Consider the following 25,669-nt stretch of genomic DNA (forward strand, 5'->3'; position numbering starts at 1 on the left):
TCACTGCACATACTAATCACTTCAGTGTACAGGTCATCTTCTCCAAGCCAAACAAGTGTCAGCACTCTGTACAGTCATTAGGGAAAGGGAAGGAATTAAAATATCTAATTCTCTCTTGCTGCCCTCAGGTTAAATGAATTCATCTCTCAATATATAATCCTAACCATGCTCTTGCAGGGTTTTTTTGTCAAATCCGATTTTTAAGTGGAGGTTCCTGCATTTTCTGCTTAAAATAAAAAAAAAAAGTAGATTGTGTGCCAGAGCCTCAGACTCAAACTTCTAAGCCTTCCTGAACACTGTATATTCTCTCCTACCACACAGCTAAATGTCACCAAGATTTTAAAAGTAACAAGAGATTGTAAGAGCAGCACAGCAGGTGCTTCAGGTGACTCGTCTCCTTAAAGCTAGCCGCCTTTCAGAACCACCCCAGTGCAGCTCTGTTCAGTACCAGGGTTGTTGGTCATTGAAAACGACATGTGGCATTTTTTGCCTTTTAGAAATGGGAGGCGATAAGGCAGCCCACAGCAGCTGATAATCCCAGAGCAGCGCGATGCTCTCTCAGCTCTTGAGCTGCAACAGCAGATCCCAGACCTTTCACCAGCCTCAGAACAAGAGTGTGTGTGCCTGGACTATAAACCTGTTGCAGTGTTTTCAGGTGAGTTCCTGACTTACACCCCTGACAAGGTATGAAACCAGTGTGATAAATTGCTGTTATTTTGCTATGAGCAGCACAGGTTGTGACCATGATGAAGCACCAAACACGTCTCCAAAAAGCTGACCGGGCATTTCTTCACATTATTTCTTGTTTTACCTTTCCTCTAAAAGGTCACCAAGCAAGTTATGTGGACATCATTCCACAGGAATCAAAGTGCTAATCTGACAATGAACTGATAGGACACACCAATGTCAGACTTGACAGAAGTATCTAAAAATACATTTGTTCTTACTGCTGGATAGCATTTAAATCTATATCAGCATTGCTAAGAACTTGTCACAAGATTTGACATTTTTCTGTGGCTGACGGGGATAGAAACCAGAGCAGCTGCATTTCTCTGGATTCACACAGAAAGAAAAGAGCATAAAAGACCATGCATTTTAAAGCTAGTTTGGCTAATTCAGAGATGGAGGAGAAATATTATTGCTCAGTGGGGAACAAAGCCAAAAGCTGTTCTCTAGAGTCAAGCCAGTCAGTTTGGTAACATCTGCGTTGTCAGTTAAGCATAAGAATAAACTTTTTCTCAGCTCACCTCACTGCCCATCCCACCTGCCCACCCTGTTTATATGCAAGAACATGCCCAGTCACAGCCAAGTCCACAATTAGAGCATTTACCAGGGGATGGGAAGGTGTTCAAGCACCCACGCAGCATGTAAGCATATGTTCCAAGCTCCTGCTGACAGACTAGGAAGCCCAGTACATCAGTAAAACCCCCGAAATCCACCTCCAAGCACAGTGTGAACACTTTTGACCCAAGTTTAAAGCCAGGCTAAGAGCTAGCAACATCAACAAAGTGCATTTGGATTGGCTTATACCATGTCCATCATGCAAGCCTGCCCTTCACCTCACAGGAAGATAAATCACCCCATATAAAAGTAAATATCAAACATTTGTGCAACACCTCACTCCTCTGAAAGGTCAATTTGGTAAACTGCCATATAGTCAGACACTAAGGACTCACGTGAATACACGTACTGCCTTCCTGACATCCAAACACAGATAATCTCATCTTGGCCAGCATCTGTGGAAAGCCAGGGGGCTTTCAGGCAGGAGGGGAAGGAAACAGGCCTGGCAACATCGAACAACTGGCTTTGTTGAGTAACTGTTAAGAGACCTCAGCCAGGCACAGGGAAGTGGGCTCTCCCCACACAGAGAGAGAGGAAGGAAGAGTGCACATAGTGCACACAGGGGTAATCCGCTGGTGACAAGGAGAACAAAGTAATGGGAAACTACCAAATAGGATGCACAGTGTCACTTCAAAAAATATGGGGGGCAGGAAGGAAGAGTATTTTCAGTCCTAAATTCCTTTGGCTGTCTAAAGCTAAACGTATCTTAAAAGATGCAAGTATTGAGGAGACAGTGGTAAGCAGGGGAAGGAGGTAAATCATTTTACCTGTGTTCTGCAGATCCTAGCCATGGAGTGGTTGCTGATCTCTTCATCTGTATACACTCTAACCAGAGCATGCAATCTCTGCACAAGCTATTATTCCAATCTCCTGGTAAGTGTATATTCCCCATAAAGCAGGTGAACCCAACATCACACTTAAGAGTTGTTCTGGTACACATTTCCACATAAAATGAATTAATAGGTAAAAAGCTGTTACAAAAGCTGTTTGCATTTGAATAATACTGAAAGAAATAAACTCTTAAGTCAGTTACCTAGGTTTGTTTGAAAAACCATCTATAATGTTCTTTTGCAAAATACATGAATGTAAGAATAAAAGTTAAATTATATGCTTTATCCCTTCTTTTCTCAGCATCTCCCTTCGTAGATGGGAGCAAGCACCATATAAAATGGCCTGTTGAGAAAACCTGAGACAACTGGCAAATCTCCAAGCCAGTGTTAACTATAGGAGAAAGTGCCTACACATGGTTAAATATAGACACCATAGAGAGGGAAACACTACTCTGTAACAAATGAAGTTTGGGTTTACTGAAAGAACTGTGGCTGAACTGTTTAAATGTTTGATATCCATGTTGTATGAAGCTGACTTCCGTCTAAATAGTTTGATCATTATTAAATGACATTTGGAATCACTGCATTAGACTGACTCAACAAAGTAATTTTCAAGTCTCACAGGAGTGAGACAACAAGCTTCTAGGAGACCTCACTTCACTGTGTTTAAATATCAGACATGTCACTTCGCTCCCTGCTGAGACCCAAGGGAAAGCCAGCACATGGATCACAAGATCCCATCATCTGAGGATGCAAAATAATTGTATAATAGATAAACCAAGAAAAGCAATTTGAGCTCAGTTTATCCAGCTTGAAACTCATGAGGACTCTTGAGTATATTTGAGAAGCATTTACATAAATGACCAAAAAGAAGGAGTAAATATCAAAACCACTTTTTCTCACTTCCACACTGTACGTTAGAATACACACACATGTATAGTTGAACTGAATAAAATATTAGATTTTTGTAGAATGTTTTGATGGTAACTTTACATCTAAACAACTCTGTAAAAATCAAATTTATTAAAAACCTAGTTTCTCTTTGAATCACCATACGACTGCATTACAAAGATTTTTTTGAAAGCAAGAACAAATATTAAAAAAAGTCCCAACACCACATTTCTGAGATAAATGGGGATACTACAGGCTCCAAACAACCCTGGCTTCCATTCTGCCAGTTGTCTAAAAGCTCTAAGTAAAAGGTTTGGAAACACAAAAAAATGTATGGAGGTCCAAAAAAATAAAAAAGGTCTTTAAACTAAACAAAACATAAAACAGGTACCCACCTGCCACATGCTATTAGTTTTGCTCCAGGAATTTAATACTATGAGAAGACTTTGAAAATTGTATTCCTCTAAAGTAAAACAAACCACCTGTTTCTGATATTACACTTCTAAAGGAAAACCACCTATATTTATCATGGTACAGAACCCTGTACCATAAAAGGGGAAAACCCTTTTCCAAGGCAGTTAATGTCATGCCATCCTGAAGTGGGAAAAGTATTAAAATAATCACATCAGAGGCTGGCTCTCTTGGAATTTTGGGGTTTTTTCCCCCTCCACTTTGTTGAAGTCAAAAAGGTTCTAACAACAGTCAAAGTAAAATTCAGGAAAAATACTTGCAACTGTACTTTTTTCCTTTATTCGTAGTATATCATTGTCAGTCTTCTAATAATTAGTTAGTTTTTATCATGTTTAAAGTCAATTATATATAACTATTTTTTTTAGCTACCTTTGCTATAATTATGGTATGCTGTTATTACAAGTTGAAAGTTTATACCAGGATGCGATGTATTGCTTGAGTGTCACCCTTTTTAACTGTCAGCACCAAAGAAACTATTATTTATGAGCCATCCAATTTAGGATGAACAGAATTTCAGCTGAAGCGTTTTGCAACCAATATACTGAAAATGCAGTCTACTTCAATGACTAGTATTAACTGACTTGTATTTTTACAGGCTACTCTAAGAACTGACTGCTATGCATTTAATCTCATTTATAGGGCTGATTTTTTTAAAAAAAAAAAAGAAAAATCACAAACACAAAACAAAACCATGCCAATAAAATGCCAAAATGATGCTAAGAAACCTGGGGGGAAAAAGGAATCAAATATATAAAACATTTTTTTTCATAGACTCACCTAAATACACAAAGGTAAAAATATTAGAGATGTGAATTAAGAAAAAACAAGCCCATCTCATGTTACTTTCAAAGTCATAGGAAGCAAAACAATTTAGATGAGCAAAACAGAGTCAGATCCATTAAGGAATAAATAGTCATGCTGCAGACTTGCTTCTGTTAAACAAGTAGACATTTTCAGAGCATGCAAACTTATAAAGCCACCTGCTACTAACCCAACCTCCCATTCACGGACAGAAAAATCAAGGTAAAAAACATAAGCATTTTTTCAAATACCAGCCTTACAAAACAACTAATGTGAGCTCACTGAACTAGAGAGACAAAGAAAATTTCTTCTCTCCCAAGAACAACCCAACTGGAAAGGTCCTCACAAGACACCAGGCAGTAAGTGAAATGGTATTTCAAGAACAACAATCTCCTTTTCCTGTAGGCTAGGAAAGTGCATTAACCCACATGTCTAAAATTTTCAAGAATTTTCCTTGTGGCACGCCTACACTATCTCCTGTTTATACATGAAGAGCACCCAATAAAACTGTTGTATGGCAAATAAAATTACCCTCTAAGCATAGCTGTGAATAACTCTAAGCATACGACTGAGGAAGAATCAGCATGTTTTGTTTTAAAAACAAGCTGTCCTCTTTAAATACAGAGTCTGCCACACAGTAATAGGTCAGAGTCTGGTCTTTCAAAATCCCTACAGCTGCTTCTCAGATCACTAGGGCTTAAACAATATGGACAAAACTCTCAGTCACATGCATGCACGGACCAGTTGGTAAAAGATCTTCAGTGGTTCTCATTTTACCATGCCATTTTTTTCCCTTTATATGTCATTGAGGTTATTATTCTACAATGCCTTCCAAACTAACAAAGTGAAAGTATGTCTTGATTAGGGAGGAAGGAGCCACCAAAACCCCTACATTTCTTCACTTCCTTTACCCTAGAAATACCTGGGACTATACCACACTTTAATGTGGAAGAAATTCTAGGTGCAGCTTGTTTTGTTCCAAGTCATGTTTTGACTTAGCAAACCTCAACCCTGTGGTTCATGGCAACATGCAGCTTGTAACACCCCCCAGACCTGCCTGTGGCCCCAAGATTTCAAAATATTGTCCGTAAAAGCAAAGAATGTTGCCCAAACCACAGCACTTGCAAATTCTGGGTTCATTTACAAGATTCTCCCTTCTCACACTCTGGTGACAACAGTACTCTGCTAGAATTCACTATGACACTACATTACTTGTAACTAGTTCAACATTTTTTGTGTGAAGAGAGTACACAAAAAAGTCAGGCAGGTTTTTTAACCACAGCTATACTTCTCCATGAAATACAATAAACCAACTACTGTTGTGCTAAGAGATCCTAAAGCTAATAATTATCTATGTCTGTAGCAATAACTCACACCTTTTAATTCTGCTCAGCTGGTAGTGCTAATCTATAAAAAGCAATTTAATAAAATTAAAAAAACATATTAAAGTATCCAGTTGGTCACAAATAATAGTCCCTGTCACAACATAAACAATCTGTAGCCCCACCATCATCTGATAAGCACGATTTCATACGTCCTTTCCATTTCTATTTTATTTTCATGACATTAATGCACTACATTTCTTTGCAAAACATTGTATAATCCACGCACAGTACCATTTTACATATTCACACTTTCAAATGTATTTTATGACAGCTCCTTTTACTACATTCATATGCCTATTTTAAAGCCTTTCAGTTACTGATTTCATGTCAGTAATTTTTATCCCACAATGTAATTAATGTGCCCAGTAAGATCTAGTAGTTACTGTAAAAAGTACAGCTGCATAGAAGCATGAGTTCACACTGAAGACTATATGAAACTGTAGTCAACTAACACCGTTTGAATTATATTAGCAATAATGTTTATAAAACAAAGAACTTTCTCAGAAGTGCACAAGTTCACTAAGAAACAGGGTTAATGAGCAGATCAAAAGCCACATGAGTAAGAGTGTGCTGCAGCTGCTGCAATCTCCGCATAGTGCTGAGCTGGGCCACGCGCAGCAAGAGGCAGAACACACCTACCTGTGTTAACATGCAAAGGTTACCTCCCTGGAGAGGCAGGCTATCGAGGTCCCTTTGTGATCGATGGAGAAATTCAGAAGAAACATCTTCTGGACATCTCTCTCTTTGACCTCAGGGACCCTAAACATCTAACTTCAACTAGGAGCTTGAATTCAGCAGACCCACCAAAGAGATTCCCGCTTTAAGAGTGCTTAGAATAAATGAGAAATAAAGAACTAGATAAAATCAGAAATACCAGACAAAAGTAAAAGTAAATCCACTATTGTGAATATTAGAAAGTAATTCTAAAATACTCAAAGATAATTTTTCTTCCTTTAAGGGACCTCTTGACTCTTTCATTCCTTTCCTAATTTGTGCAAGTCATTCCACCCCCATCCTTTTTGATGGAGGAAAAGAAATAAGAATTCCTTCTCTCCTACCCTGCCTTTTTCCCCACTAGCAGCTACGGCAATCCCTCTGATGCATAATGTTACATCATTGCTTTTTAAACAGAATTCCCAAGTTACTTCATTAGCTGTATCTGTACCAAAATTGGTGACATATTAACACTGAAACATGCTTCAAGTCTGGTATCGGCACTGCAGAATTCTCATTCTAATATTGAGTAACATTATGAATAACTGTGTCAAATATGTTATCATATTAGCATGCCTGTCAAGCTTCTTTTTTTCAAAGTGTTTCTTTTTCCCTGTTTGTCCTGAGATTAGTCAAATTCAAATACCCAAATTCACAAAGCAATCCACCATAAGTATCCTTAATATAATTGAGTCTCATCAGTAGATTTTTCTGGAACTACACTCACAGATTTATTAGTTCCCACACACAGCTATTGTTTAAAAGATCTTCAGAGGGCCTGTTTACTAAAACAAGTGCCAATTGTGTTTTCAGTTGCATTCAAACTGCCTGCAATACGGGGCAACCATCCTAAAGGAGAAGAATGCCTTTGTCAACTGCAGTTTGAAGTACTGTAAAACAAATGGATATAAAGCACCAGAAGGTTTACACTATAGTGTCAGCATTTGCAACTCTGAATATGCAAGTAAAGCTAACAATAATTATAAAAACATTATCCTATAGCAACAATAGAAAAGGTTAACAAACATTATCGATCTATCTTAAGAGTTTTACACCACTCTTCATCACGCTGGTGATGAAGCTGAGCAGCTTCCTATAAATAGGGAGAACATCCACTAATGATCCCAGATGAAGTCTGAATTTCCCCTAATCCTAAGTATATCTAAATTAAAAAGTTTTGCTGCAGGCTCCTATGAAGCCAGGATTTCATCTCCTCACTTTTTTCTCCTATTGAAATCTACACTACGGTTGCTCTTGAAAGTGTTAACTTGGTTTCAAGAACAAGGTTTTAATTTTTTTTATAGCATCTTTGAAAAGGTAAAAGTACTTTTGAAATAATCTCAACTTCCAACATGTTTCACACTCATGACTGTTTCTGCAGAATGCTATGGGGAGGAGCAGGGAAGAATGATAAATATAAGAGTTCAAACTCAGAGGGTACCATTCATTATACTTCAGAAGGCACTACGGGAGAACAATGAAGATGAGACACACATAACAATAAAGATGGCACACTTAACAGTTAAAAAACAAGAGTCTGTATCTGTTAGTCTTCCCCCAAAATATATGAGGATCGATATCTATTTCTTCAACTTTGGTGTTAAATAAACTATGAAGATAGCCAAGTATTCAAGGATTGCATTTCTAGAAGAAATGTAAATCGTGAGTACACTCCATCTTAATGTAAAAATGCATCCAATTTCTTTTTGATATGTTCAAAAGCATCTTTCCCCATATAGTCTATACGCCCCTCCTCCCATTTTCTTCGTTCATCTTCTGGACTTGATTCTTCTGGTTTGAAGTGAATAGTCAGGTCTGAAACAGAATGTGCGACCTCGTTCTGTGGGAAGAGGCAGAACAGTGGGAATATAGTCATTTAGTTGTTCTCATTTCAGTGCTGTGAAGTTAAACCTTAAATGTCAATCTTCTGCTTTATACAGTCCCAGTTAAAACAATAAAACAAACAGTATTCAGACATTCATTCTTGTTTTGATAATGTGATCTCATTTTCCCATGCTTTTACTACTTTTCATAGCATCTTTGAGCATACCAAACATTTATTTTACTTGTCTTAACTCAGATCTTGGCATACTCAGCAACAACACAGTGAGAATATTACAAATACAGCCTGTTAGAGGAGAATATTTCCTACAATAAAGTATAAACATGTGTCTGTGCAAATTTTGTCTTCAACAGGCTTTCATATGAACATAAGTTCCTAGAATTTTTGGTCATTTGTTTTATCTGATCTCCAGTGAGATCAGTATTATTTAGCTGATGTGACCCATATAAATTACTTGAAAAGATTGACACTATTCTTTGCATAGATAACTAGTTCATTTTGAATGACAGTCCAAAATGATTCAAGATCAAGTTACCATAGGTGCCCAAATGCAAGACACATTATTAGTGATCATTTCAACCACATAGAAGAAAAACTGTGTCCATGATTCACCAATGCTAGTAAAACTGGGATATCCCAACAATTACAACCAGTAATAACGATTAAATATAACAAGGACTAATCAAGGCAGCCATGAAAACCTGCTTTCAATACTGCTCCAAGAGGCTCCAAGGCAAACAACTCATCTCATGTTATAAATAAAAATGAAATCAACTAGAATGGACTTCCAGTTAAGTCCTCACAAATTGAATATAAAAATGTTTCTGAATAGAATTTAATGGGCAGGAAGCAGTCGCTTAAACTGCCGAAGTGCCCTGGAATACCCATTACATCTGCCAATTTGGGGCAGATAAAGCACAGGACTTGTGCAAGACCTGCACCTGCAGAGCAGGTAAGGTATTTCAAACAGCCAACATGACACTATATGCTAAGGCAACTGCATCCTTCCATATGTGTCCCCACATGGATCCCACTCTGTATGTGACTAAATATGAATAAATACTCTGAAGAGCATGCTTGCTCCCTATATATGCAAATATGCAGCAATACTTGGTATTTAATCTTCAGGCTTTGTATACACATAACTGCAGTAATGCATGAAGATTCCTTTCTTTAGCATTGGCAAGCCTTATCAACAGCTTTGGATGCCATTAACAATAAGACAAGAATCATCATGGTTTTAGAAATGAAGAATTTTAGCTGGGGCCCAAACATCGCTGGCTGCATGGGAGGTACAGTTTCACCTACAGTTTTATTTGTCAAAGTATTTCACTGTAGTACTTCACAGTCATACAGAAGGCCTCACTAGGAAAATGGCTGTGTTGTGTACCTTACAGGATACAAGTCCTTGACAACCCATCACCCCCGTCAACGCCAAGTCTGGCACTGCTGTCACACTGCACACAGATAAATGCAATGCAAGATCACAAAAGAAAGCTGAGTAACTTCGGCTCCATGCCTGACTCACTGTACATTCATTTTCCACTTGCTCGGAAACATCACTCCAGCAGGTAAAAAAAAAAAAAAAAAGATAAAAAAAAAAAAACAAAACCAAAACCAAAAAAAACCCCAAAAACCAGCTTTGCTTGTATTAGTATTGGAGAGCTAAAATTAACACCATGCATCTATTACTTGGGGGCTAGCACAGGAAAATATGCATTTAAAAACTAGAAGTTTTTAAAAGAAAACTAGAAAGGGGTTATACCCCAGTATTGGAAGCAGTTAAGAAATTACATAGCAAAAAATTTAAAGAATTTATTTGCACATTACATCATAGTTAGTTGAGATTTCCCAATATTATGTTGGCAGCAGAGACATGCACACAATTATCAACAGATGTACAATGCAGAAAGCTACATGTACCAGTTCTGAGGTTTCCTGAAACGCAGGATGAAATACAAGTTGTTCTGAAGTTCTGTCAGGCTCAGAGAGATGGACGTTAGAACCACTTTGTTCAACTTCATATAGAGGTTGCTAAAATACAGCCACTGAAGTTTTATTAGGAGAATATTTTTTCATAGTTTCCTTTTCATAAGAATTCATACAATACAAATTGATTTCATTCTTGGGGTAGGAAAAAGCAGCAGATGGGAGGAAAAGGAACAAAACACATCATCACCAAGGACAAAATTCATCTCACCCAGCTTTAGCTATCAAAATGGCACTGAGCCAAAGCTCCTACTATAATCAGTCTAGGATAAGTGCCTCCAGAGGGCAGCTCATCTCATCCTAAAATAGGTTCAAGAGTGGCTGTTACTCTTCAGTGACTACAGAAACAGCCTGGGAAGCTAGCTTACAGTAGATGCCTGCCATCCGTGGGGCCAAACTTCAATGACAAAAATCTCATTTTAGGATAATAGCTTGGCCCTATAACTCATGAGCTTTTTATATGTGTAGAATGAGAACAGAACAATGAATTCCAAAACAGAGGTAAAATAGATTGCCCCAAAAATACTGTCCCAAATATTTGCCTTTGCCAGATATCAAAACATAAATGAGTAGACAGGCCCCACTCTGAAGTCTCTTCCACCAAAACCAAAACAATCCCACAAGACTGCTGAAACTAAGCAGCAAAAAGTGGCATGATGGTGTTCCTAAGTAAGAAGAGAATCAGGCTATTAATTTCTAATTAATATTAGCTTATGATAAACCAACCCTAGTAATTAGAAAACAAAAGAAATTTAAATTGTAATTACACTGCTTTAAGTGAACATTATGAATCTTTTACCTCAAACACCTTGAAAATGTGTCTCTATTTGGTTTGAGCATTTCCAATGGAATTGGATGCATGAGGCAAATATCCTTTGCAAATAAATTATTAAGTTAGAGAGCTGGAAGGTTTGCAGTTTTCCTTCAGACCCTTCACACAAGGGAAAAGAAAGGAAGGAAGACTACAGTTTTATTTTATGGAGTAACTACACTCTGAAGGGATGAAGCGTGGAACATAATAAAAACTGCAGAGTAGTCCACAAGTTACAATAGCAGATGACATTAGAACGTTATTTTCTCCCAATTGTACCTTGCTGTAGCATGGTTTATCATACAACATGTCATGACTTATACCTGCAGAAAGATTGTGCTATTATGTCCAACTTAATTCCTGCATAAAATAAGGGGAGTCAGTGCAACAGAAACACCCAAATACAAAGAGGCAAATACAGGAAGACTGACAAAAGAACCAGGACCCCTGCAGTGTTCAGCAGTGGATTCTTTTAAGACACTCCTTGTTGCCCAAATCACAGAAATTTGGGGAACAGTTTACTGAGTCAGCACTTCTGGGGAAAAAAAGATTTCTACAGAGGAGTGAGAGGAAGGATTCTAGTTTTAAATATAGAGTATTAATAGTCAAAACATTACTTTGGTAACAGAACTTTTTTTCTATCATAGTTTATTAAGTACCTAACAACTTTCAATAAGTAATCTCTTCATAAAATTCAATGCAAACTCTTTCAACCTCTGGACACATCATGAATGCGTGACTAAAGATTAAAGAAAATAAATACTCTTTAGACTATTTCTGACACTAGCAAGAAAATTCAATAGCTACAGCTAAATTGAAGAAGATATAATCTCCCAGATCAGAAGCATTATCTAAAAAAGTGTCATTTTAGTATATCATTTTACTTTGTTACTGCATATAGCAATATGCAACATACTTACAGCTTTGAAAGTGAATTCGTCAGGTGAACATGCTGTGGGATATATTTCATATGTCTGCTCTTGAAGCACAGGCATTTCCAGCGAATTGGCCACAGGACTGACCTTCTTCAGTGTAATTTCAACTCCATTGAAAGCGTGCTAACAAAAATAAGAACATCTCACCACTGAAATACAATTTTGCAAGAAATTACTATCTTATTTACAACAGTTTCACTTCCTTACAGGGATTTCAGCATTTAAGGACTAAGTTAATAAATTAAAAAAATTTGTGGTCCCAGATTCAGAGCACTTATGAGTATGCCAGCATCATCAAGAGGTAAATCTAACAGGTATTTCCACTTTCATGTTACCATAGCTGAAATATTTCTTTACTGCACAAAATTTCTTAAAAAAAAAATCAAAACATATTAAAGCATGAGATCAAAAACCCCATTCCTTCCCTCTGCTTTCCAATTTGTCATGAGGTTAACAAGCCAAATTCCTCTCTAGGGCTTTGATGGCAATTGTCCAACTGATCTTATGGGACTATGCAATTAGTTCAGTAGTGGTAATAGTGTAATATTGCAAAAAATTAAGAAAATATTTACATATGCATAGCAGTGATCATGTCTGCATACAAAATTAAAAATCATACTTCTCCTATTCATTACTTTGTGCTGCTGGTCTCCAAGAAATCATCTATTTATCAACAGATTTTTTTAGTCTATTCATGGAAACCATCCATTGTGCACTTCCTTTCAGGAAAAAAAAAAATAAAATTAAAGAGTAAATGCTTGATGACATCAGAGTACTGTATCTAACATCCTAAATACTATTTACATTGCCTTTGTAAATCTGATTTATTTGTTATGACCTTCATAAAACAAGTTAGAATGCAGTTCTGAAAATGTAAATTTTAGTATAGTTCAAGGGCTCATTTGATGGTCTACATCAACTTGCCTTCAAAAAGTCAAAAACCTGTTTCTTTCATATCCAGATCATCACCTTCTCTGGTATCATACTTTCTGTTTAATTTGCAGAATCTATACACATACATTCCCATACGAACTCTTCATCAACTAAGAAGGGGGCTGAGGAAATCTTTGGAAAGTCAATAGTATTAAAAATCCTTCCTAAACTGCTAGTTTAGATGCTTCTAGAAGCAATCACTGTTACTACCAATCAACAGATACAGTTTTTCCATGTAATTTCTCCTTCTAGCAACCACATCATTTTCAGAACTTTTGTTGTGATTCCAGCATATTCCCACTAACCCCTTATTAGTTACCTTGCATTCCTCAGATTCTGATTCTTCCACCTTTTGAAGTTTTTCTAACAAAGGCAATACACTGGCACTGTATATATTCCACCAGAGGGCAAGAAATGACAGCTGATGAAAAGATCCAGAGGTGGTGCTGTCCTGGATAACTTTCTTTGTTTGAGGGTTATATTTGTAGTTCCACGGCTTTGTCGCTCCCAAGAAGTGAACAACTTTGGCATCTCTACCAAAACTGTAGAGATTAAACATACAGGTATATACATTAAATATATATGTATTTTAGCTTATATAAACTGCTAAGGAAACACGCTTACTCTCACTGGTGACATAATTTCAACATTTTGCAACAGCAACACATTCAATATGAATATATATTAGTATTTTTTCTATCTTATCATAGGGTATCTCATTTAGCATATAGAAAACAAAAGGCTGTGTTGCCATTTTCTTCCAGCTGCTGATTCTAGTAGAGAAGTTTGTGAAGGAAACTGACAGGCTCCTGCAGTACCATTTCCAGTCCTCCTATCTACTCTGTTCACAAACAAATAAATACCACTTAAAACACTGAATCAACAAAATTGGTTATTACTAATCACATATTAAAAATTACTAATCACATATTAAAAATTACTAATACATCATCTTAAGTTCACCTTCCAGTAAGAGTGTTTTGTGCAACTGGAACAGTAACTCATGACACCCTAAATCCAGCTTGCCTTCTGCCAGAAAATTATCTGCATTTTCTGAAGTCATGTAATTACTAGCACAAATTTTGTTTTACAAAAGAATCTAAGAAGTAAATTAAATAATAAAACAAACAAACAAACAATTTTTTCCGTAGAACTGACTGGGAAAGACAGGAACAACTTTGAAAGTGAAGCTGTCAGAACCTAATGCTAAAGTAATCTACATCATTTCAAACATGAGTAAAGCTTCTCTGAAACAACGTATGAGACAGTGTAGCCAACTCTGGGACTCTCTCTGTGTCCAGATGCAAGATGTTCATATTGCATTTAAGCTTCTACTGTATGATTTTTACATATCATTTGTGACTACTTTATAATCAACAGAATGGCATTATTATTCTCTCTTATAATAGAATGTTTGTTAACAAACTACAGAGGTTTACGGTCAGTCAGAAGTGTTACTACTTACTGATTGAAAGCAGGAACGTACGTGTATACAGCACTGCTGCTTAAGTTATAGAGGAAAGGTAAGTGTTTGCCAATATCTGCTGTTGCCCAATTGCTGAAGAAGCTATTCAACAAGCCTTGATCACCTCCTAAAGAATATAAAAACCGGTATTACCATAATTATGCATACACTCAAATTTACATCAAAATTTCACGTCCAAGGATGGGACCGAGAATGGTGTGTTCATGGGACTGCAACTTGGACTTGACAATATGGCCATGTGAGCAGGTACACGTGAATAATACCTGATCCACTCCGATGCAAGTTCAGTGTAAATGGAGTCCTATTGTAATATATGAAGAAAGGAGTAGGAAAGGGTTTTGGTCTCCCTCAGAGCAGAAGACTGAAGATCAGCTGTATTTCTCTCTCCTAAACCAGACAGTAAAATTAAAACTTACTGAATAAGACTGAGACACAATGTCCCTTCATTGACATTTTCTGGGAATCACAGTCCACAATAAGTCGGTGAGTCTTAAGTACAGTGTAAGAAGCAAAGGTCTGCACCTTAAATTTTTGTGGGGACAGTTACGTAAAGCCCAGACAACTCCTGTCTTTCTCTATTCTGCCCAATAGCATGGAAGCTTTGGAAAATGGCTTAGTGAGAAGGAATCTAATGTCTTGCACTTCATCCCTTAAGCCTTGCCCCTTACCATCAAAGCTGCCATGTTCTGCAGCAAACCGGAGCAGTAGGTTGTAAGTTTTCAAAGAAGGTCGGAACACAAATACACCACTGTTAAAGCAGTCAGGCCAGCCAGAATCAGGAGCTGCTGAAAACTCTTCTCGGTCAAACAATTCATCAACATTGCAAAGCACCTTAGAGACAGTAGGAAAAGAAAAAAATTGTTAGGGCAAATGTTTTTCTAGAACATGAGCAGCTAAATCAGTACCAATGGAGTAAATCGCTAGTTTGGCCAAGTACATAGCTTGCAGAGCATAAAAGCAGTGACAATGCAAAAACATGCTAGGGGCCAGAATATCTGTTTTTAATATAATAAGGCAACATTAATTGTGGTTCTCCATGATTTCTCTGACAAAAGTGCAAACCTTGTGAAATTATTTCATGAACCTTGGAGATCCTGCAGAAGGTCCCTTTAAATACTATAACATACCATGAAACCATACAATTTTCTTCTTTCTTAGATCACCTTCCCAGAGTCCACTATTTTTAGTAACTGCAACAGAGATGAATGAAAGCTGAAAATCCAAGTAATTTGAGTTAGCAACAGGCTGACTAAAGGGGTAGCAGAAAAACTGTCTCTTATTACCAGTTTTCTAATGTAAGTTAAGAACAGAGGTTTGCTTCGGTTTGGTTTGGTTTTTAAGCTTCACAAGGAAGTGAGAAAAATCAATCAGGTTAAGGCCAAGATCACTTTTAAAGTTGGTGGAAAGACAGCTGTGCAGTCACTGAAAGTCTGGACCCCACCCACAATTGAGCCACTGTGCAAAGCAGGAGAAAAATTTTTTAGGAGAAAGATTACTTCATTGAATTTAAAAAAAAACCCAAATATTTGTCTTCCTCCTTTAACTGTAACGTAAAGCAGGAAATCATAAGCCTCCCCACCTGACCGCCTGAGAAGAATAATTTAATTTGGTTTCTAATTCAAATACAGTCCTATTAAATGAAAAATGCATCCCAGTCTTCCAAAGTGAACCATGTAAGTGCAGGGGAAAACTGACATGATTTTCCTTGCCAAAAATATGGCTGTTTTTATCTCTATACCTCTAAATTATTTTTTTTTTAATATTAATATTTCTGGGCTTTTAGGGGTTTTTTCCCCTTCATTTTAAAACTCGCCTGCCTTTCTGACCGGAGTAAGTCCAAATGAAAGTGTATGAGAGAGATCTCTTTTAAACATCTATCAGAAGGCTGTTTGCATAGACTGTTTGTGATATCTTTTGAAGACAGTCCTGAGGCTACTCTCAAAACAGAGTTTATTTCTGTGCAGCTGGCAAAACTGTGAGCATTGTCAAAACATGTCAGCTGGAGCTCCTGCAACCTTGTGACTACCAGAAAATCTGGCCACTTCATAGGCTGGTAGGTTGCCTGACATGGAAGCATCATGCACTCAGAGTAGCTCTTTAAGACAGACACAAACGTTTCCACAGCTCCCCCTCTACTCACCAAAGTGTCCGCATCCATGAAGACACATTTGCTATAATGAGTAAGAGTCCAACAGTGAAGCTTAGTGAAGGTTACACCCAGTTCTGGCCTCTGCATCAGAGCCAAACGGACTGAGTCAGCACTGTCAAGTGCATCCACCTCTATGACTTCATCAAATACGCTGTGGAGGACTGACCTACCAGAGCAAGCAGTGGAGATAAAGAAGGGAATTTAGAGAGGTTCATCAGAGGTCACTTCTGGCATGAAAACAGTGACATACAGTATCACATTTATTATGACAATAACAAAGGCTAGATCAATTGGTTAGAATGAGAAGTCACAAGTCAAAAGCCCTTATAAGCAGTCTGCTGAAGAGACAGCTGTCAATCAGGCCATAAGCCATCACCTCTTCTGCTGTGGGGCCAGCACCTCAAAAGTGACAGGTGCTGTATGGAGAGGAAACCAATCCTTATTTTAGTTACTTAATTTCCTATAGAAACACCAACAGAAACTGAAACAGCTTTCATCCTGCACAGTTGTCTCTGAAGAGCAGCACCATACTGTGTTCCCCGTGCACCGCACAGGATGTGGCATGCATTGCCAGCACAGTTATTTGCACCTATTATGCCCAAGTAAATGCAGCTTCCAAACTGCACCTTTTAAAACAGGCAATATATACTTCCTCACTACTACAAATTGTCTCAAATGTCTTTTTTCTATGCATATCTTTCATGAGAATTTGGGAGGTGATACCAAAAGAGGTAATTTTCCTTCAACACACAAGAAAAAAGCCTTTTAAACACAGCTTATTTATTTACATTACACTACTAACTACAAAGTCCTGGATGTCACACAAACACAGAAAAAGAAAAGCCTGTGCTGATTATCTAGATTTCAGAGTCATTAGTTTTTGCTTGACTCATATTCAAGGGTCAGGAGTTAACTAGGAAAGAATTAAGAGTACATATAGGTTTTTAGAAGCATAGTTCAATGATGTACTTTTTTTTTTTTTTAATGCTATCCTTGATTTAAAAAATAAATTATAAAGGGTTTTTCCCCCCCACTGAATGAGGATGGAAAAACTGATAGACTTAGTATCCACACAGGTGTCAAATGTATACAGTATTCCCTCAGGAAGGTTACGGTGTTCCGACAGAATCCATACTTTAAAAAAACCTGTAAAAACAGATTTCTGTACATCTAATCACAGCAAAAATGTCTCTTGAGCCAGATGCACTGCAAATACTTTCATATGGCATACAGAAATCAGGAACTTGCACACTTCCTAAGCCATAGCAGAACTAAGAGTTTAAGTAGCTATGGTATGTCATGTTCCTTTTAGCAAGCAACACAGTTCTCCAAATAACAGGGCTTGAGTTCAGCAGATCTAATGACATTTCTGTACATGTAATTCTGTAGTGCCTGTAAAATCACAACCCAAATTGGAAAGTGATTTTTAAAAAAAAAAAAAAAAAGCCAAAATAAATTAATTTCTCATCATGATAGCCATGCACCAATATTTTCAGATTAGTCATCTGAAACTGAGCCCCTAAGGTTTTGGGAGAGTTCTGATGTCACATGTGGTTACATGTTAGCTCCTTCTAAAAAATAAACACTTGAGGAAAAAAAAACAAAACAAACAAACAGTAGTGCCTTTATTTTAGCTCAAAAGCAACACACTAAAATCTTAGTTCTGGAACTTTCTTCTTATGTGCCCAGTTATGGGCTTAAGACAACTTCCAGCCACAAGCTCTACTTCTGCAAGTCAGTTCTTATTAGGTTTACAATCTTATCATGGATGTTATGCGGGACTCCTCTCAGAAATCGCTAGCCAAGGGGGAACTTCTAAACATAATGCTGTGAAATCCACAGGAAGCCTATCTTTCATGCTGTTGTTTATTCTTCTGTATCATCAACCTCTAAAAATACATGAATCCTTACCTCATCCCACTGGAAACCTCTGGTGTAATTAGAACTGCCAATTTTCTAGATGTCATATGGTTCCTCAACGACTGTCCGAGAACCAGAGCGCCTTGACAGTACACATCATCGGTAGCAAGGGTCACAAAGGCTTGATCTGTTACTGTGAGCAAATATTCAGAAGAGTTACTTTACAGCTTTAACATAAGCTCTTTTGGCAGGTTCTTACAATCTCCCTCCTCCAGCTAACCAACAGGCTGTGGCTTATAACAACCTGCAGTTCCTGTGATAAGCTCTTTTTTTTCCCAAACTCCCCCAGAAGACACAACTGAATAGAAAATCCATTGAATGTGATTGCAGAATGTATGTTTCTGAATTTTGTAATTTTTTGTTTGCCTGATTTACATAATAACAGGTATGAAGTTTTTGGACTAGCCTTAAACAAATAATTTCCCAAGTCTTATTGCCTAAATAGGATGTTAATCAAAAAAAGTCAATCTGTAAATATTTAGATTTTACATTTAACTAACACAGCATAATACAACCGATAAGGAAAATGTTCCTGTTTATACAGTGTTAAAAGCTAAGGAAAAAACCCAGGATGCTAAGTACTAGCCAGAAATGTCCTTTCCATAACCTCACTGAATCAACCCAACAGGCATCGTCCTTTGCTCTGTCCTATTTGTATGGGAGTAACAGGTGCTGGCTGAACAAATGCAAAGAAATTGCTACTGAGATTGGTACATCTCCCAGAAACTAAGGATCCCTACCTCAAGTAACTCCAAGAGAATCAGGAGTGTTCCTCATTGTCAAGAAACACACAGGAAAAAATTACAATAAAAAAGCAAGCAAGCTAAACTCCTGCACAATAGCAGACATAATGTATTTTGCAGAGATACCAGGCCTGTGGCAGTATCACCAGGGGCTGCTTCTTCAGCTCTGCCCTCTGACAGAACCACCGTTACTGGGGTTCTCCTGGGGAGAGACAGAACCTACGATTCAGCAAGGTGAACAGCATCCTCAGAGCAGGAGGAAGACCTCAGCTTTCTAGGCTGCAAAATTAACCAGAACAAGATGAGCGGGTCACACAGATGAGGGTAATTCCACTGAGCTCTAGAGCTTCAATAAATACTTGTGCTGAATTACTTGTTTAAAACCACCATCATATTAAGGGACAAGCAATTATGTTAAATAAATTAAAAGGACCAAACAATAACAACAAAAAAACCCACCCTTTCATGCAGTTTCCAGGCTCTGTGAGAGACGCTAGGAAAGAATCTCATGGAACTAGTTGCAGAGAACCCAACAAATGACCTCATGGCTGCCTCAGCCAGAAGCTGCCAAAACAAATGAGTTCAAATCTCTAACCTAACATCAAGGTGTGCAATGAAGTATGGTTGGTGCTGGTGACAAACTCTCAGGTACTAAGTATTTTCATTTTTCATGTCCTCTGAATGCAGAGCAAAGCTCAGACCCACTGATCTGCTGTCTTCTTCCCCCCCTTTTTCCCTACCTCCCGCTCATCCCCAGCCAGACCTGAATTTGAATCAGGCACATACACCTTATGTTTGCTGACATCACAACAGATCCCTGTACCTCAGGAGAACTCCAGTAGTGTTAAACTTGACCTAAAAAACCCCAATAATCTATCTAAACTTAAAATAGTTTGCCAATCCCTCAGCTAAGCAATCTCCAACAACACTTTTAATCACAATTTCCAGAAGCAGCAGATCAAAACAGGAGCCTTCAGATCTCCTGTTATCATAACAGCTTGAGCAAGTGTGTACCAGAAAACAATTAATAAGGATTTGCTTAGATGAAGTGGTTTAAAATGACAGTTGTGCAAGTAAACTGCTCCTACTGCAATTTTCCAAAAGGTTAAATGAATAAATATAAACATACATAAAAACCAATAAAAAATAATAAAACACTGAAAGCTACTTTAGCAATAAAATTATTCTTAAAAGACACAAAGAGTCAGCAAAGAAAAGCACTTTTGTGTTAGGCAACAAGCATCTTCAGCCAAATAAAGGTAATAAAACCACTACTGAGAGGAAAGTGGGAGGTAGGTTAATACAAAAGCAAACTGTGAAACGAATGGGAGCTTAAATCTTAAAATACTGTTTCAAAAAAGAAACACAAAACTGAACACATAACCTTATTGCTTCTGCAAATTCTTTTAGCTACAGAAGCTGAACCTTTACTTAAGTAATAGATCTAAAAATACACAAGCTACTCATCAAATAGTTCAGCAAGCTGGTATGGCAAATTACCACATCCTACATATGCTTTCATCCCCTGTAACTCTGGAGCAAAAGTTGTGGTCAGAACCACAAGGAAGCAAACTGCTGAACAAATACAGCTTCTAAGAACTCTTGCTAATACCTCACACAGAAAAGAAACCAGTTGTCTGATCTGAGAATCAGATGTGGGACACATATTATGGCCTTCTTGATGAAGTGAATCATTACAGAAATAATTAAATAAATTGACTGAAAACATGCAACATTAATGTATTTCTCATGCAGAGAAGTGCATCCTAGCTATTTTAAAATCATACAGGGGCATCACTGATTCATTAAGGATCCATAGGGAGTTTAAAATAAAAAGATTTAATCATTACTTGTTCTTTCATCTAATCCCTGTTTTCAAGGAAGAAGTGTTACTTGACTTGCCTCATTTATTCTGTACTTTGGAACACTGTTCCTGTAAGTAAATGTTTTATTTTTGTAACTGAAAACTAAGGATCAGATTTTCATATAAACTTTTGAAAGTAAACCATTTACCTGAAAATTCCCATTTAACAGAAATCAAGAACAATGCTGCATTAAATCTAATGTACACAGGGTTTCACTCACTGACTTTAAGCTGAAAAAGATTTGATATTTTAAGTTTGAAAGTCAAAGGTGTAGGCATTTAAAATTCATTGCAACTGGATTTTTTTTTTTTTTTTTAAGTGTCAAGTGCATAACTTTCAAGTCTTTGTGCTGAACAACAACAGGATTTTTCATGGAAAACACCTAGTGTGAACAGTATTAAGTTTTCAAGCAAATTGCTTTCAAGTTGTGGAACCCTATGGCTAATACCATTGACTCTCAGTGAATTATGAGAAAAGTAAGTGTATGATTAGGATCACATTAAAACCATGTCATATGAATTGATAAATCTGCTCATTTATCTTCTCTGGATTACCACACAGTACATGAAGATGTAAATTTAGAAATCGTTGTCATCAGCAGTGGCTCCTCAGTTTTAATACCTAACAACAGTTTCTTAGAACTAACTGAGGTTTTTCAAGCAAATAACTCTGGTGAGTTATTTTGGAGCCCACTCTGCAGCTACAGATAGCAACACAGAAAAGACAGCAAAGTTAATGTGAATCACTACATTCAGGATGATTTTATGTGAAACTTACAGTTTTTTAGCCAAGATCACCAACTTCTTACACTACTTACTCACAGCAGTGGTACCTCTGACACTGCCAGAGGCAAAATTCTTCAACAGGCCTGAAAACCAGTTCCAGGGCAGCTAAAAGCTTTACTTAGAATCCACACCAGCAAGCAGACAGGGTGGTGCTCACTTTGATGTTCAAAGAAAAGAGAGGGAATGAGCAAACACCAGTTACCCACTGAGAATCAGGAGTGACTTGTAAGAACATGTACTGAATGAACCACGTGCACCTGCCAGCTTCAAGACAAGTTTAAGTAGGGTAAGGTTTTTTCCATAATCCACCAGACATAGCTTTAAACATATTTTGGTCTTTCTTTTAATAGACAGAGAAAGGATAAATGTGCTCTAGCTGTGGCTCCTAGAGTAACAACTCAAATTTGCCAAGTTGCCCACTCCAAAATTTCAGTAGGAGACCAGAGACTCATATGCTACAACTTTCCTACAAAACTGTTCTAAATAACACATTGCTATCTTATGCATAAAAATAAGAGTAGGTAAATCAATAGCTAAAAGCGTCCAACAAGCTGGTTAGGTTCCCAGTACGTACTGCCATCCATACTAACCAACGTTGTACAATTGCTTTAAATTCCTCCCTGGTACCACCTGTTGTTCTTTTGTCACCTCCCCCGCTTCTGCCTCAGACACAATCTGCAGGACAGGCAGGCTGCAGTCTGGACCTGTGACAACTGAGCCCAAAGCACCTTTCTGAAATCCTGAGAGACAATGCCATAACACAGCCCCAACTCACATCATGTTTTCTGACAACACTTTTGCTGCTTCTTCTCCCACACAGAGGTCCCTATGCATCTTCCCCAGAAGCGTGTCTCAGTGAAGATGTGTTAGACTACTGCAAAGATAAAAAGAAAGCTACAGGCCTTCTCACTTCTCTGACCTAGCACAACTGTATCAGAAGTACTTGGAACAGAAAGCTCTGCTCCAGCTGACACCCACAACCTTAGAAGCAGTCAAGAAGTATTTTGTTATAAGTCGGTAAAATGAATAATGATGTCAGACAAAAACCTATATCAGACCACCATCAGAAATTACTAGACAAGTTTTCAGCAAAGAATCAGTTCTTGCCCAGGTAAACAAATGACAGCTGGCAATTTTAATTCCCATGCTTCCTCAGTCTGGGTCCAATAGCAGAAACATTTACATTACCGATGAAGGTGGCACAACCGACAGTTTACACAGACCTTTTTATAACAGAATATAAATTGATGTTTGGTGGCATGCAGTATTTCTCTTGGTCTAACAAAGTTCTGCCTGATCCAAAACCAGACTCTCTCTTATCCTTTAGTAAAACAATACCAAATTTTAATGGACAGGATTACAACCATTATCTTGGGACGCTACAGAAAGAGGACTTGTTTCTCATTTTGTGCAGCTTTTACTATGTATCTTTCAGTTAGGAACAGTTACATTCTGCTTCAAGATCCTTCAATTTTGTTATTCAACAGAAAGTAAATAATCCTTATGAAAAATCAAATGCCACAATCTTATAATATGCAAATGAGACTAACACATAGCACCCAAAACTAGTCCCAAAACAGTAACATACCAGTTGGAAAAAAAATAGTAGTAATTGCTTAAGCAGTCCAAAGACAGCACAGAGGACTTGATACATTAAGTTAGATGTTTCCAGTCTTTCCACCTTCCTTTCAAAAAAACCCACAACACAAACCAACCCACAGTCGTCTAACCCTTTAATCTGCAGACCCCCTTCCTGCAGCTTCCTCCAACACTGAGGTGCCACATACATGAATTCAAACTTGGGATCCACCAGGTGGAATGCCTGAGGAAGGTATGTTTGTGACACCCTTCAAACGGTTCAACAAACCCAACTTCGGAGGGCTGCCCCTCAAGTTCTTCAGTTTTTCGAGCACATTCAAGAAACAAAAGAGCACCTGTAACCACCCTGTGCGGTTAGCCCTGAACCGGTCCCTCGTGGCTTTTAGGATAACTGAATAAAACCAATACCGGTGCTATGCAAGAGAGGAAGTGAGAAAGGTTTCTCTGAATCTGCCTCAGCCTGGGGGTGCCCACCCGGGTCGGTCACCCTGCAGATCCACCAGGAAAGCGCCCAGAGGCCTGGGTAGGCCAGTCTGTACATACAAGCAGAAGACACCAATGAATTGACCTCTTTCATCCCACCAGCCGAACAGTTCAAATCCTAATCTGAGACTGCTCATTGCAGCACAGTCCCCTCTGATAACGAAACAGCAGAGACCCTCGCCCGCACCGGGGTGTGAGGAGGGAGAAGGACCCCCGGGGAGGGGGGGGGGGGGGGGGGGGAGCGGCGAGGCCGTCCCTGCGGGGCTGCCGAACACCAACGAGGCGGCTGCTGCGAAACGCGACGGCAGCCCCTGGGGCAGCGCCCGGGGCCGGAGCCGCGGTACTCACCGGACATCCTGCGGCAGGCGGGGGCCAAGGGGCAGGGGCACGACCCACGGCCCGGGCCCACGGCGCCCACCTCCGCCGCCGCCGCCGCCGCCTCACCTGCTGGCGGCGGGCGCGGTAAATCGCAAAATGGGATTAGCCTCCTTCCTGCTGAAGACAGTGGGAGGTGAATTATATTCGCAGGGGTTCCTGCGCAGCGGCAGAGAAACGGCATTAGCGGCAGAGACCGTTTGGGAGGGTTGGCACGACCCACCCCGCCCCCCCGTTCCCGGCACTGACTTTACCGCACAGGGGCCACCCTCCCCTCGCCCCCCGCCCCGCCGTGCGCCCCCGCAGCGCCCTGAGCCCGGAGCTCGGCCTCCGCAGCCGCAGCCGGACGGGGTCCCCGCACCTCCCCGCTGCCCTGGGTCGCCCCGGTGCCCCCACGTCCGACCGGCGCCCCCCACGCGCGGCGGCAGCAGCGGCAGCACGGCGGCGGCAGCGGCGGCACCGCGGCGCCCCCTGGCGGCGCGGCGCGGCGCTCCCGCCCCATGGACCGCGGCGGGGCAGCGCCCACCCCGCCCGCCCACCCGCCCGACATGGCGGCGGCGGCCGGGGGGCGTCCCTCGCCTCCAGTCTCTTCTCCTCCCGCCCGTCCCGCCGCCCGCGGGGCTGCGGGTTTCCGCGGGACCTGCGGAGGTGCCTCCTCTCGGGCCGCCCGCCCCGGCCGGCTGCCTGCGCGCTGCTCGGGGGCGCTGGGGAAGGGCCCCCACGCACCCCCCCACCGCTGTTGCCGGGAGAGGGAGCCGGCCCCTGCGGGACTGCGCGGCGGCTCAGGCCGACGTCGAAGAGAAGAGCAAACCCTGTGGCAGGGAGAAGGGAGGGCCCCGCACCGTGGCCGAGCACCCGCCGCGCCGCGAGCGGGGAGTGCCCGGGGCCCGGCCACCGTCGTGGGGAGCTGCGGCCTGCGCGGGCCGGCGGGTCCCAGGCTGACAGGATGAGGGACCACTCGTGCTCCTTGGATCACAACGCAGCCTCCCCACCGGGTACGCCGCTGTGCGGAAACGGGGAGGAGAAAGATGAGCTGGAGGAGACTCCACGGTGCAGCCCTTTGAGGAAAACACCAACGCCTTTGATGGTGAATATCCCAGAGTGCAAAAAAATGGTCTTGGAGCACGAGTACGGTGACTCCAGCGTAGCTTACAGTAACCCAGACACATGGGATTCACCACGAGTTCACAGAATCATCTAGGTTGGAAAAGACCTTGAAGATCATCCAGTCCAATCATTAACCCAACATGGACAGTTCCCATCTACACCATATCTCTCAGCGCTATGTTGACCCGACTCTTAAACACCTCCAGGGATGGG

General features: G+C 39.9%; 1 protein-coding gene across 7 annotated transcripts; it reads right to left on the reverse strand.

Annotated features, from left to right (window-relative positions):
- Positions 1-5,869: 5,869 nt before the first annotated feature.
- On the reverse strand, positions 5,870-24,525 carry GYG2 (glycogenin 2). 7 transcript variants are annotated; one of them, XM_074858887.1, is made up of 10 exons: positions 24,323-24,524; positions 19,369-19,521; positions 18,491-18,632; positions 16,571-16,745; positions 15,099-15,261; positions 14,410-14,536; positions 13,264-13,486; positions 11,997-12,134; positions 10,200-10,310; positions 5,870-8,273 (listed from the first exon to the last, which is right to left on the reverse strand). In XM_074858887.1, the coding sequence occupies exons 3-10, from the start codon at positions 18,544-18,546 to the stop codon at positions 8,112-8,114; spliced, it is 1,155 nt and encodes a 384-aa protein (XP_074714988.1). In that variant the 5' UTR covers positions 18,547-18,632; positions 19,369-19,521; positions 24,323-24,524; the 3' UTR covers positions 5,870-8,111. The 7 variants fall into 7 exon arrangements, with proteins under 7 accessions (XP_074714988.1, XP_074714992.1, XP_074714986.1 ...); XM_074858891.1 differs by lacking the exon at positions 19,369-19,521 and having other exon boundaries at positions 10,200-10,251; positions 24,323-24,525; XM_074858885.1 differs by lacking the exon at positions 19,369-19,521 and having other exon boundaries at positions 24,323-24,525.
- Between the last annotated feature and the right edge of the window lie 1,144 nt (positions 24,526-25,669).

This window comes from Strix uralensis, chromosome 2, assembly GCF_047716275.1.
Source record: "Strix uralensis isolate ZFMK-TIS-50842 chromosome 2, bStrUra1, whole genome shotgun sequence".
NCBI lineage: Eukaryota > Metazoa > Chordata > Aves > Strigiformes > Strigidae > Strix > Strix uralensis.

Bases quoted from the DNA above. Each gene is read 5' to 3' on its own strand.
- GYG2 (XM_074858885.1), bottom strand. The intron at 15,262-16,570 runs GTGAGTAGAGGG...ACTGTCTCTAAG, and splicing joins TCATGGATGCGGACACTTTG to GTGCTTTGCAATGTTGATGA. The intron at 10,311-11,996 runs GTAAGTATGTTG...GCTGTATTTTAG, and splicing joins ACGAATTCACTTTCAAAGCT to CAACCTCTATATGAAGTTGA.